The sequence below is a fragment of the Danio rerio genome, chromosome 12 (assembly GCF_052040795.2).
Source record: "Danio rerio strain M-AB ecotype USA chromosome 12, GRCz13ab, whole genome shotgun sequence".
In the NCBI taxonomy this organism is placed as follows: Eukaryota; Metazoa; Chordata; class Actinopteri; order Cypriniformes; family Danionidae; genus Danio; species Danio rerio.
In genome coordinates, this window is record NC_141032.1 from 41,399,628 (window position 1) to 41,412,246 (window position 12,619).

A 12,619-nucleotide genomic window follows, 5' to 3' on the forward strand; every position below is an offset into this window, starting at 1 on the left:
ATCGTCCCACAGGTCATTCGAAATCAAACCACAAAGATCCTCTTATCAAGCACTCTTAATGTTATCTGTGAGGGAAGATGACCGGTTCAGAAGTAGATTTTGCAATATAGAAATGAAGCCTTTAACTAATATATTACAGGAAAGTAAAGAATCTAAATGGTTTCCAGAGGGCAAAACAGGAAAGTCAGGTATGAAGGACCTAACAAAATGTCTTATTTGCAAGACTCTGAAAACCTAAATAATGTTTAAGTTTATAATTGTACCTCTATGACGGGACAGATCCACACCGCCGCTAGGTGGCGCCACTAACTCGGTTATTTCTCGTGTTTAAAGGGCCATAAACCCTCTTTTTCAGTTCAAGTCTACCTCAGATAATTAAAAAATAAAAAATAAAAATAAAATTTGCTTCGAGATGGGCGTGGAGCATTGGGAAGAGTGGGAGTGGCGGCAGTGAAGGGGAAAAAGAGTGGAGCGAACTGTCAGTTAACTCACAAAATGAGACACAAACCATGAGACCCATGATTTTATAGTTTACAAAGTTAAAATGCAAATAAATAAACAGTAAGTAATTTAATGCCCTGCTACATTTGTCATTGGTAATTTCATATACACATAACCACAATTTGTTCTATCATTATAAAAATAATCATGTTCACATAAACACTATAAATGAGGATGACTTCCCTCGTCCTTAATCCCTGGGTCTGAATGCAGACACAGTGGATAGCAATGTAGTCTCTTGCCCTGTCTATCAACCATTAATCAACGTTAATGGTCTATCAACCATTAACCCTGCCGGTAATCTGGAAGATTTTAAGATTTTGACATCTGGAAGATGATAAGATTTTATGCTTGCTGCAAACCAGCAAAAAATTTCTCACAGGATCAAAAATCACATTTTGTGCTACGTCAACAATTTTGATCCCACCGCAAAAATTATTTTGAACCCGTAAGAAGAAATTAGCTGACAAAAGCTCAAAATTATCCAGTTTTTTCCAACAATTAAAGCTAACAGGTTTTAACGTTGTCTTTACTGATGCTCAACACACACAAATCTGGTAACATCTCAAAAAAAGTACTCCAGGGTTCCTTGAACCTTCAAAGAATTTTCCTATAATTTAGTCGACTCTTCATTCAACATGATAAATAAACTACTAGTCAGTCAACATTTCCAACGTTAAAAATATCAATTCCTGTTGAATTGAGCAGCCTATATGCTTTAACATTCCACTCTGAAAAATATATCATGCATTACTAAAAATGGTTTATCACTTTCACTTTTCCTTTCCTTTGGCATAGTCCCTGCTTTTTAATAGGTTTAATTAATTATAAAATATATTTTATTGAATTACTAAATAAAGCACTAAATAAAAGAAAACATCAGGGGCATCATGTACGAAGACTTGCGTTGACATCATACTAAAACATTGCGTATGCACAAAGCTGTAAATATGCATAAAATTCAGAGGTGTGAAACACTGTGTACGCGGATTGCCACGCATTTTCTCAGTGTACATCTAAAATATTGTGAAACTGAGCACACGTGCACAAGTGCAAAACCCCTCAATGCCTCCTCCCCCGTATAAATATGGTAATGACTCCACTTTGGCAAAACCAAAAGAAAAAGCAATGGCAAAAGCAAGCAAAAAGAGAATTCTTCAGAGAAACTTCACTGAAGTGGAGATAGACCAGAGGAAAACTGTTGTTTGCACGTTAGTTTAACGGTGGGAGAGATTCGCTGACGCGAGTAATGCAGTGGAATCTGAACATCGCACTGTGAGTGAATTAATTTTGTAGTGTCTAATTAGGCTAAGTGCAAATAACACATCTTGTTGAAATGAGCTAGTTGAGTGATTCCCGCCCATCACCGTTTGATTGACAGAGACAACATAACTAAAGAGAGAGGCTACCACCAGATTAAGTGGCGTAGCTTGTAAAGCGTATAGCAACATGTTTTGACACGATCGATCATAAACCCAGTTCGAATCCACTGTCTGATGAACTCCTTCTCCCCCACTACATATCAGATTTTGCCTACTCTTCATCATGAGGAAGACAAATAGAAATCTTTAATAAGTGTGTGTATTATGGAGGACTCAGATTCATAGTGCATTGGAGAGGTGTTATAACCTAATCATATGCATTATAAGTTTGTAGAATTATCTTAAAATTCCCCTTAAATATAAATTTTATTTCTGCTTCAGTGAACCTGAACAAGTCGCCTTTATAGGAATGTGCATGCAGTCGATCTCTCTGATTAAATTGGGAAAACTGGCGATCATTGCAAATTGCGCGTTAATGTTTGGCTTGTCAACTGCATGGTATGGAAACCTTATAAACCTACTAGACAGGATGATCCCTGTCCCATATAACTGCCATTGCACGGCTCAAAGATACTTTGTAGTGTGCATTTAACATAATTGCCTCTAGGAGTCGCCAATGGAAATAAAACAAACACACACAAGAAATGCATGAAGCCAGACACGAAGTAAGCATGGACCAACGCACATTCTCACAATAATTTCATAGTTAGTAAATCCAAATGTGAGCGTGAAATGTGGCGTAGGCAAAGTTTTTGTGTCTACGTAGCATTAATACATGAGGCCCTAGCACAGATGATTTGTGCGTCCTGGCTTTATTATTAATGCACATAGAGCGCACGTGGTCGTGACATGCAAATGTGACTGTGGAAAAAGTGCACAGCACGTATTCAAATCGATTACATCATTTTCATATTGTCAGCGGCTTTGTCATACGTGCACATTATAGAACTACACGACATCATTATACCTGAATGACATCCAGAATGAAGCAGTTAATGCTCCTATTTGTGCACTATGATAAACAATATAGGCACAAACCATCAATCTACTTGATGACTAAGAACCTCACTGAGACCCCACCCCCAATTTATATTGATTGATTGTTGTTGTTGATGTGTTGACTTGTATTAGGTGGTTAGCTTGGTTCAAGACTTTATATATATTTTCAAGGTGCTGTATGTAAGTTTTTGACTCTTCTAAAGCATAAAAATACCATAATATGTTTTCAGATATTTAAGAAAGATGCTAAGTGAACATTCTTGTTTATCTGAAAAACAATGCTGAAGTCAGATATTTTGCTTTGAAAATGAGGATTCTGTGCTGGATCGCTGTCTTTGTTTTGGTACTTTTAACCCACCCAGTTTAGCCAATTATATTTCAGCACACTGGGCTTCCTTGCTGGAAAACCACATATTCCATTCAGGCAGGAAGACTCTCAAAGCATGTGTTTATGACCAAAATGCGACCTCCGGTGGACAGTAGCAGACTCCGAGATGAGACGCAGATTTTGAGTTCCACATGAGGTTATTAATTAGCTAATAATATAAAAATGACAAGCATTAGGTGAGTAGGTTACATTGTAACCCTGTGTCCTGACAACATGCTAAGTGGTAATGTTAAGCAATTTGGCTGTTTGCACTAGACGAATCCTGACAGAAATTTAAATACAGCCATTCAGAAGCACAGAATATGCGCTCACTCACAAAATCGTAAGGATTATAATCTATATAGTACATATTAAACCTACTTTTAACTATAAAGGTTAACATATTAACCTTTAACTTGATTAAATGTTCAAGCTGAATCACTGATATGTGTTGGTTTTGAGTCACAGTTTTAAAGTTCAGTTTTAAATGGTTTGTTTTATTTTCAAGATCTGAGGTGAAACTATCTGCTGCAGCTTTCAGTAGTATGGCAATACATGTCATGTAAAATGGCATTCAAACTTGCATTATTAGCATTTAACGCTGAATAAAGCACATGAGGTGCACCTAAGGTGATCATTGTGAGTTTTCTGTTGTTCAGCTCAAAACAAATGAAGCCATTTCTAATATTTCAATTCGAGGTGTTGGTTAGAACAAAATCTCCTTTAAATATAGAAGACATTTATTCTATTGCGTGCCGTTGCATTTATTTAGAACATGATTTAAATAAGCCTATAGGCCTGAGACTCGCTCCTGTTGGTTGTCAACCTGGCAACCTGGGCTTGCCTTTGTTTTGATCAAACAATGTAATACTTGGTTCAACCACTGGGTTTGAAACTTACATACTGCACCTATAAGCATTGGCCTGTAATGTTAAAAATCTCTCTTTTTTTAACTCTTTCTTTTCAGGACAGAGCCCCATTTCCATGACCACCACCAGGCCAATCCCCCCGGGTATGTTCAAAACCATTTGTAATTTGTTTTCAATATTTATTGAAAAAATAAATGGTTATTAAATAAATGCATGCAAACATTCATACAATTTGCTAATATGGTTTCACTTTGATATAAATCCAAATTTCCACAGCTGTGTTTTATCCATTTGGTGATGGAGACACAGTGATTGCTCGTTCCGATGATGGCAGTTCATCTGTGATCTACCTTCTGCAACAGTTCATTTTTTTTGGACAAAGATATAGTCAAATAAATGTAAGTCAGTTTACAAGCAATCTTGTTCATTCAAACATGTTTTCAACCTTGTACAGATTCCTTAACAGTCTTGTAGAATGTAGATATTTCTTAATAACCGTGATAATAATAACTTGCATTGTTTTAAATAAGCTGTACATTATAAGTCATGTTAATCTGTTTCAGGTCAACAACAATGGAGACTTGACTTTTAATGGGCAGTTTGGCAGCTTTACGCCATACAGGTTCCCAGGTTATGGTACAAGAGACATCATTGCTCCATTCTGGACAGATTTGGACACCCGTGGGAATGGTGTGGTTTCATATCGTCAGTACACCAACAGCAGTGTGCTCACAGAAGCCACACAAGACATTAACCAATACTTCCCTGATCTGAGCTTCTCTGCTACTTGGGTCTTTGTAGCAACATGGGACAGAGTAGCATATTACCCTCAATCAGGAACGGTAAAAATCCTAACCCGATTCCTGTCCTTGATTGATAACCTATTGGTAATTACCTACAAGAACTGTTTTAACCTGTATTGACCAGCACATTTATAATGTTATTTTTCAGGAAACATCTTTCCAAGTGGTTTTGATTTCAGATGGCCATTACACATTTGTTTTGATGAATTATGGATCAATTGCTCAAGCTCAACGTAATATACAGGTGTGACTAACATGGCAACTAAGGCCCCATTTACACTAATGTGTTTTCGTTTTAAAACGCATATGTTTTGCTACGATTGCGCCATCCGTCCACACTACGCCGCAGTTTTCGAGCGCTGAAAACGTAGCATTTTGGAAACGTGGAACAGGCCGTTTTCATTCTAAAACACTGCTGCTCCATCTGGATGAGGATGAGGATGAGGAAAAACAGAGACATCTGAAAACGAAGGCGGTGCTGCAGACATTCGCCTATCTGATTGGGGCTTTTCCGCAATATTAAGTAGCCTACATACAGTTTAGTCCTGCATCCTCTCCTTGTAGGTTCAGACTTTGCAAGTTTAATATGGAAAACAATCTCACGAGGACATGTCCGGTAAATCTTCAAAGGCAACAGTGTACTTTATAACCTTCTTCACATTACCCAGGCTACTATAACTTTCTCAACAATAAAATGAAAACATGATTTAAAGAACTGCCTATTTAAATTTCATATTAACAACTTAACAGACAGCAGAAATGTTGAGGCGTTATGCTGCATATATAAGCGTCATCTTCACTGTGGATATTTATAATAAGACGGAGCCTATAACATCACTGCCAGTGCCACCTTTCATTTTCATTAAAAATACGAAACACTGTCTTTTGCTGAATATCAGTTTTAATAATTAATAATGGCCATTATAAAAGTAAAACATACAATAAGTTTATACATTAAAGAAAATAAAGGCAAGTGATCAGTCAATATACAGAATGTACACATGGTTACATTAATTTATCTTTGCGCTCAGCCAAAACACGTTACGAACAAGTACTAGATTTAAAAGACCAAAGTCGGGGAATATGTCGTTAGATATAGACAACAAGATGTATGAAATATCACGTTTAGCAAATATAGTGAGATTAGATCCAGCGGGAGATACTTGATGGGCAGTCCGACGAGCACAGCTCTCATCAGGCTAGATATGCTGCAGTGTGTGTGTGTGTGTGTGTGTGTGTGTGTGTGTGTGTGTGTGTGTGTGTGTGTGTGTGTGTGTGTGTGTGTGTATGCGCGCGCGTGTGTGTGTGTGGTCGCGGTCACGTGATGTGCGTTTCAGTTGTTTTTGGGTGCGTTCGACATGAAGCTCAGCTGCAGCCGGTGATCAACGAGATTAGCCGAGCGCAGGCGGGGGCGGAGTTGAAAACGGAGCCGTGAAGACGGACAGCTGGACACTTCGGGACTCAAAGTTGCTGCAGTCATGATGACCGATAACATGGCGTCATCATATTTTTTTGTTATGTTTATTTATAACAACAAAACATTTACAAATAAAACAGAATACAGTTTCTACAAACTGTAGTTCCTTTTTAAACAATAAGAGAGAATTATGAATAAAATATATAACAAATGCATGAGAGAAATAAGAGGAAATGAGAGGTTAATATAAACATAAAAACGAACAGGTCTATTAAATACAAAGCAATAAGCATACATTCTAGGAGTTAAACATCAATCTTTGGGCTAATACTTGTTTGAATATGCTAAAAAAGGGTTTACATATATGTACATTTATAGATATAAAAATTTCCAATGTAAAAAACAAAACAAGGTGTTTTGATTAGGTCTTAATAAATGACATTATTTTGGATAATGAATGAATTTTCAAAAAAAGCATTTTAATCCAAAAAGATTGTGTTGAAAAGAACAAAAGGTAAAATAAGTGAGCTATGTAGAAGTTTCCCAGAAAGAGCAGGTAGCCTTTAAACTGCTAGACAGGAAATAATATATATATTATATTATAATAATAAAACCATTTTATAATTATTTAATAAAATAGTTCTTCACTTTAATTTGTTAAGAGAGCTTTAGGGTGGCAGGATCTATGATGATGATTTTCTTATTTCAAGTCTGTAAGACTTATTTAGGTTATTCACTAAAATATACACTAAAATATATCATTTAAATCGTTCATGAATGCAGTAAATAGTCTGTATAAAAAAGTTAAAAATAAACCTGTGCAAACAAGCAAACCTTTACAACCAGATTATTTAACAAAAGATGATTACTGCAGTAAAATATTTGTAGTCTTTTAATAAGCAAGATGTGTACAGGATAGAGAGGCTGTGAAAAGTGAATTGTTTGTTTTGAAACTTTTGAATCGGAATTTGTCCAATTATAAACCCGAAATACACGTGTTTGTTGTCATGTGGTGAACTCGGCCAATCGTGTAATATCGGTGTCGTCATCAAAGCTCCTGCAGTCGCTCTTCAGAAGCTGCAAGGTCTGAGTTTGCCGTCTGATCTCGGAGCGCTGTTGCGGTACTTTGATGCCACATGTGACAGTCACGTGGCGTCGGCGCAGCATCAATCCGGACAAGATTTCTAACCAGAATGCACCGCTTTAAGACAGATTTCGATCGATCTGCGCAGCGCTGCATGAAGTCGAACGCACCTTTTGTGTAGACAGAGAGCTGTTCAGAAATGCTGGGTGAAACGCTAGTGTGGACGCAGATCGTTTTCATTCTAAAACCATGTTTTAAAACTAAAATGCACTAGTGTAAACGGGGCCTGAAATAAAGATAGTTATGAGACTTTGTAAATAAGATACTTAAACTGTTTTATCATAATTATTACAGGCTGGCTATGACACCATCAACTCTACATACCATTTCTCAATTCCTGGATCTTTCTCGAATAACTTCACAAACTTGACATACAGCAGCAATGTCAATGTGCCAGGCAGATGGGCCTTCAGAACAGATCATGGATCACGTGGTTGTCAGTTTAATGGTATGGTCTTTTTTATTTTTTTAGTTTATTTATTTATTTTTTTTAGCCTGCTGTGCTCCTTGATTAAAGGTATCCACATTTTGTTATGGAGGGCCTCTTTCTTTCCTTTATTTATCACCCCTGCTAAAACACACTTGTGCCACTTATACAAATTCTTATATGTTGCTGCAAACTGGGGATATTTGGAACTAACATTGACAGAATGACATTTCTGTCCTAGACTAAATAAATTAATTGGTATTTTTAAATTGCTGTAACTTAGCTAAGAAAATCTTGATAATATGTTTCTTTATTGAACATCCAGCAATTTCAAGTTTGAAGCCTTGTGAACTTATTTTTTAGGTAGTGCAGTGCAGCTGGGAGACTCTTTCTGGAGTGATGCCACCTGCCGGCAGAAATGCATTTGTACCAACAGTGGTCTTCAGTGTAGCCAGAAGCCATGCAGTTATTCCCAAGCCTGTCGTGCAGCTGCCTTCCAATACTCTTGCCAGAACATTCCGCGGCAAACATGCACGGTCTCTGGTGATCCTCACTACTACACCTTTGACAATCAGGTTTTTCATTTTCAAGGGACCTGCACATACGTTCTATCAGAGGTTAGTCTTTCTCCATTGTAGGTGTTGCTAAACTTCCAGCGAGCCACCATCCTGCAGATTACAGCTCCAACCCTGCTTCAACAGACCTGACTATGGTTTTATAGTAGTCATTATTATTTTGATTGGCTGAGTCAGGTGTGTTTGATGGGATTGGATTTGAACTCTCAGAAGCATGATTCTGAGAAGCTACATCTGCTCTATAGTGGCTTTCTGTTTATTGTGTAATAGCTGTGGATCTGCCAATAATCCTTTAATCTTTGTTCAGGCTTGCGGTATTGGATTGCCATATTATCGAATTGAAGGCAAAAATGAGCATAGGGGTAGCACGCATGTGTCTTGGACACGGATGGTTAGAGTGTTTGTCTATGATAAAGTAATTGAACTGGTCAGAGGTCACAACTATGAAGCAAGGGTCAGTATAAGTATTTATTTTAATTCTCTCTCAATTGCTGTCTTTTATCAATTTTCTAATTCATTTTTAATGTTATTCAGATTAATGGAAGCTTTGCAGCAACACCGTTCTCCCTACGCAATGGCTCCATCCAAGTCTATCAGTCAGGTTTTTCTTTGGCCATCAGCACAGACTTCGGTCTGCTTGTTACATATGATGCATACAGCTACGTCAGGATCTCTGTACCATATGACTATCAGAATGCCACCTGCGGTCTGTGTGGAAACTATAACCTGCTCTCTGATGATGACTTCCGTTCACCCAGTGGGGAGATCTTGAGCTCAGATGTGGACTTTGCCAACAGTTGGAAAGTAGATAGTGACACAGACCCTGAGTGCCATAATGTCAGGTGCACAGGTCTGGCTTGTGCCGTTTGCACCACTGATGAAAGAAATCGTTACAGTGACACAAACCACTGTGGAATCCTTGGAGATGTTGCTGGTCCTTTTGCTGCTTGCCATTCTACTCTTGCACCACAGACGTACATTGAGAACTGTGTCTATGACCTTTGTTTGGGAGAAGGGTACCAGCCAATTTTGTGCCAGGCTCTGAATGTGTATGCCACTCAGTGCCAACAACAAGGTGTACACCTTGGGCAGTGGAGGCAGCAAGGATTTTGTGGTAGGTCTTTTGCAGAGAATAAAGATTTGAATAGAACAAAAATCTCACTACATTGAAATATTACAGGAGTTGATGCATATTCTCTATTTTCTTTCTTCATTCCCAGAAATTCAGTGCCCTGAACACAGTCATTTTGAGCCTCTAGGAACAGGCTGCCCAGCAACATGTAGTAATCCATCCGCCCCAATGAACTGCCCCTTGCCTAATCAGGAAAGTTGTATCTGTGATCCTGGGTATATTCTAAGTGCTGGAGTGTGTGTGCCTCAAGCAAACTGTGGTTGTACGTTTGAGGGTTTTTATTACACTGAAGGACAATCAATAGTGTTGGACAGTGACTGTAGGAGACAGTGTGTGTGCAGCAACATGTCAATGGTCTGCCATCAGTATCAGTGTGGTCCAGGAGAGGTGTGTGAGGTCCATAATGGTGTCAGAGGCTGCAGACCTATTGGTTATGCTACCTGCTCAGTTGAAGATCTAGGATCATATCACACTTTTGATGGACAAATTTTCAGATATGCTGGAGCATGTGGACTAACCCTAGCTAGGGTGATGGGGCCATCCCCTTTACAACACTTTGCATTGACCGTGGAGAAAGTACCCAGAGGATTTCAAAACTTTTCCAGGTTTTTGAAGTTCGAGGCAGGAGGAATCCAGGTCTCCATTGAAATGGGAGAGGGAAGCAATGTAAAGGTAATGCAACATATTGACATGTAAATCTATGAGTATGAGAGCATTGTTGCATTATGTTTCAATCTGTCTGCAACATGAAAAAGTCTCTTTATACTTTATCTCTTCAGGTGGATGGACAGATGGTTGGTCTACCCGTCAGTGTTGACTCTGGTCAAATACGCATCTATCACAGCAGTGTGAGGGGTTTTGTTTTGGAAACAAACTTTGGGGTGACAGTGAGAGCCGACTGGCCACACATTGTCCGCATCACAGCGCCAAGCACCTACAATGGCACACTTGGAGGTCTGTGTGGAAACCTGAATGGAGATATCGCTGATGAGTTTTACACACCAGATGGCGTCCTTTTAAATGACACTCAACTGTTTGCGGGCAGTTGGCGGGATGGATCCCTATCAGCCCATTGTGAGGAGCCATTCAACAGCTGGGTGCCAGGACATTTTCAGAGCAGGAGCCAGTTCAGTCAACAGTGTGGTATCATGGCTATGCTTGATGGACCGTTTGCTGAGTGCAGCAGGACATTTAATCCTCAACAGCGAATTGCTGATTGTGTTCAGTTGCTGGAGCAAACACAAGGTGCCAAAGAGGCTCTATGTGAGGCTCTGCGAGGTTACACACTGCTTTGCCAACAGAATAGAATTGCAGTAGAAGACTGGAGAAATGTCACCAACTGTGGTAAGCATATATATTTTTAGGATATGCTGACTAAAACTCGATTTCATGTAACTGTAATGTTAATGTTTTCTGACATTGTATTTATGTTTTTTTTTTTTTTTTATTCCAGAACCCACCTGTCCAAATAATACCCATTATGAAGTATGTGGCACCTCCTGCCCTGCATCCTGCCCCAGCCTCTCATTTCCATTCCAGTGCAGCTTGCAGTGCCAGGAGGGATGTCAGTGTAATGACGGAAATGTGTTGAATGGAGATCACTGTGTGCCCCCCATGGGTTGTGGTTGTCACTACTCTGGGAGGTATTATCAGGCGAGACAGAGATTCTGGCATGGTCAAGGGTGCCAGTTCTCCTGTGTTTGTGATGGAATTACTGGAAATGTCCAGTGCACACCATCATCTTGCAGGGAAGAGGAAGTCTGCCAAGTGTCGGATGGCGAATATGGCTGCCATCCTCGTCCACAAGCACGTTGCTCTGCTTCGGGAGACCCTCATTACAAGTCTTTTGATGGAACTTTCTTTGACTTCCAGGGCACATGCCGCTATGTGCTAGCCACAGTATGCAATGACACCATTGGTCTTCCACATTTCCAGGTGGATGCAAGGAATGAACCATGGCATGGACTCACAGTGGCAATTACAGTGGAAGTTTTTGTCAATGTCTCTGGGCATTTGGTGCACATGTCACAGGATTTAAATGGTCATTCTGCTGTTGAGGTAATCATGCATTGCTTTGTGTTGCCTAAAAGTTTAATATATGTTTATATATGTCCTATGATTTACAACAGTGGTTCTCAGCCACTTTCCTGGAGGACCACCAGCACTGCGTGTATTGGATGTCTCCTTTGTCACACCCATTTCAGGTACTAATGAGCCCATAATCTGAACGAGGTGGACAATTTGCAGAGTTGGTGGTTCTCCAGGATCATGGCTGAGAATCACTGATCTACAACATATACTTTAGAGAAATTTATTTCGGGTATTAGTCTCTAGCCTATGCCCAGACCTGCATTATTGTATTTTGTCAGGTGGAAAATTGCCTGCTTAACTTTGAGTGTTTATTGACATTATTCTCTGTTCAATCAGGTTGATGGAGAGACCAGAAACCTCCCCGTTCTGCTTAATTCTGGTCGTGTATCTGTCTACTCCAGCGGACAGTACATATATGTATCTACTGACTTTGGCTTTGTTGTGAGTTATGGAGGCTCCTGGACACTGAACATCATCATACCAGCAGAGTACAGCAATGTTACATGTGGCCTGTGTGGAAACTTTAACGGCCAGAGCAGCGATGACTTCATGACTCCTTCAGGTGATCTGGTGCGCTCAGCAGAACAGTTTGGGGCAAGTTGGAAAGTTGAAGATGGCCTGCCATGCAATGATGGCTGTGGAAACAATTGCCCATTGTGCCAAGATCAGACAACTGCCCGTTCACTGTGTGAAATCATCAGGTCCAATGAAGGCCCATTTAGCTTCTGCCATGTTTCTGTAGACCCTCAAGCCTACTATGATGACTGTGTGTTTGATGTGTGTCTTTCTGGAAACCGTAATAATGTCCTGTGCCGCTCGATCCAAACCTACGCTAGTGCCTGTCAGGCTAACAATGCTGTCATCTACCCATGGAGAGAAAGTGCATCCTGTGGTGAGCAAGATCATTTTCTGCTAAATACAGTAGCTTATAGTGTAAAATAATGGTAAATATTTATGAGATGGGTAATATTT

At 39.5% G+C, this 12,619-nt stretch overlaps 1 protein-coding gene across 5 annotated transcripts in view; it reads left to right on the plus strand.

Moving 5' to 3' along the window:
• Nucleotides 1-12,619, plus strand: part of LOC110437733 (alpha-tectorin) — a 58,806-nt gene that overhangs the window by 21,927 nt on the left and 24,260 nt on the right. For all 5 annotated transcript variants that reach the window (XM_087276850.1, XM_087276853.1, XM_087276852.1 and 2 more), the window contains 12 exons: nt 4,157-4,201; nt 4,335-4,456; nt 4,622-4,900; nt 5,010-5,105; nt 7,717-7,870; nt 8,213-8,466; nt 8,732-8,878; nt 8,959-9,538; nt 9,645-10,228; nt 10,336-10,900; nt 11,010-11,614; nt 11,984-12,539. In XM_087276850.1, the coding sequence (XP_087132976.1) occupies nt 4,157-4,201; nt 4,335-4,456; nt 4,622-4,900; nt 5,010-5,105; nt 7,717-7,870; nt 8,213-8,466; nt 8,732-8,878; nt 8,959-9,538; nt 9,645-10,228; nt 10,336-10,900; nt 11,010-11,614; nt 11,984-12,539 (3,987 nt within the window). The remainder of the gene's footprint in view (nt 1-4,156; nt 4,202-4,334; nt 4,457-4,621; nt 4,901-5,009; nt 5,106-7,716; nt 7,871-8,212; nt 8,467-8,731; nt 8,879-8,958; nt 9,539-9,644; nt 10,229-10,335; nt 10,901-11,009; nt 11,615-11,983; nt 12,540-12,619) is intronic.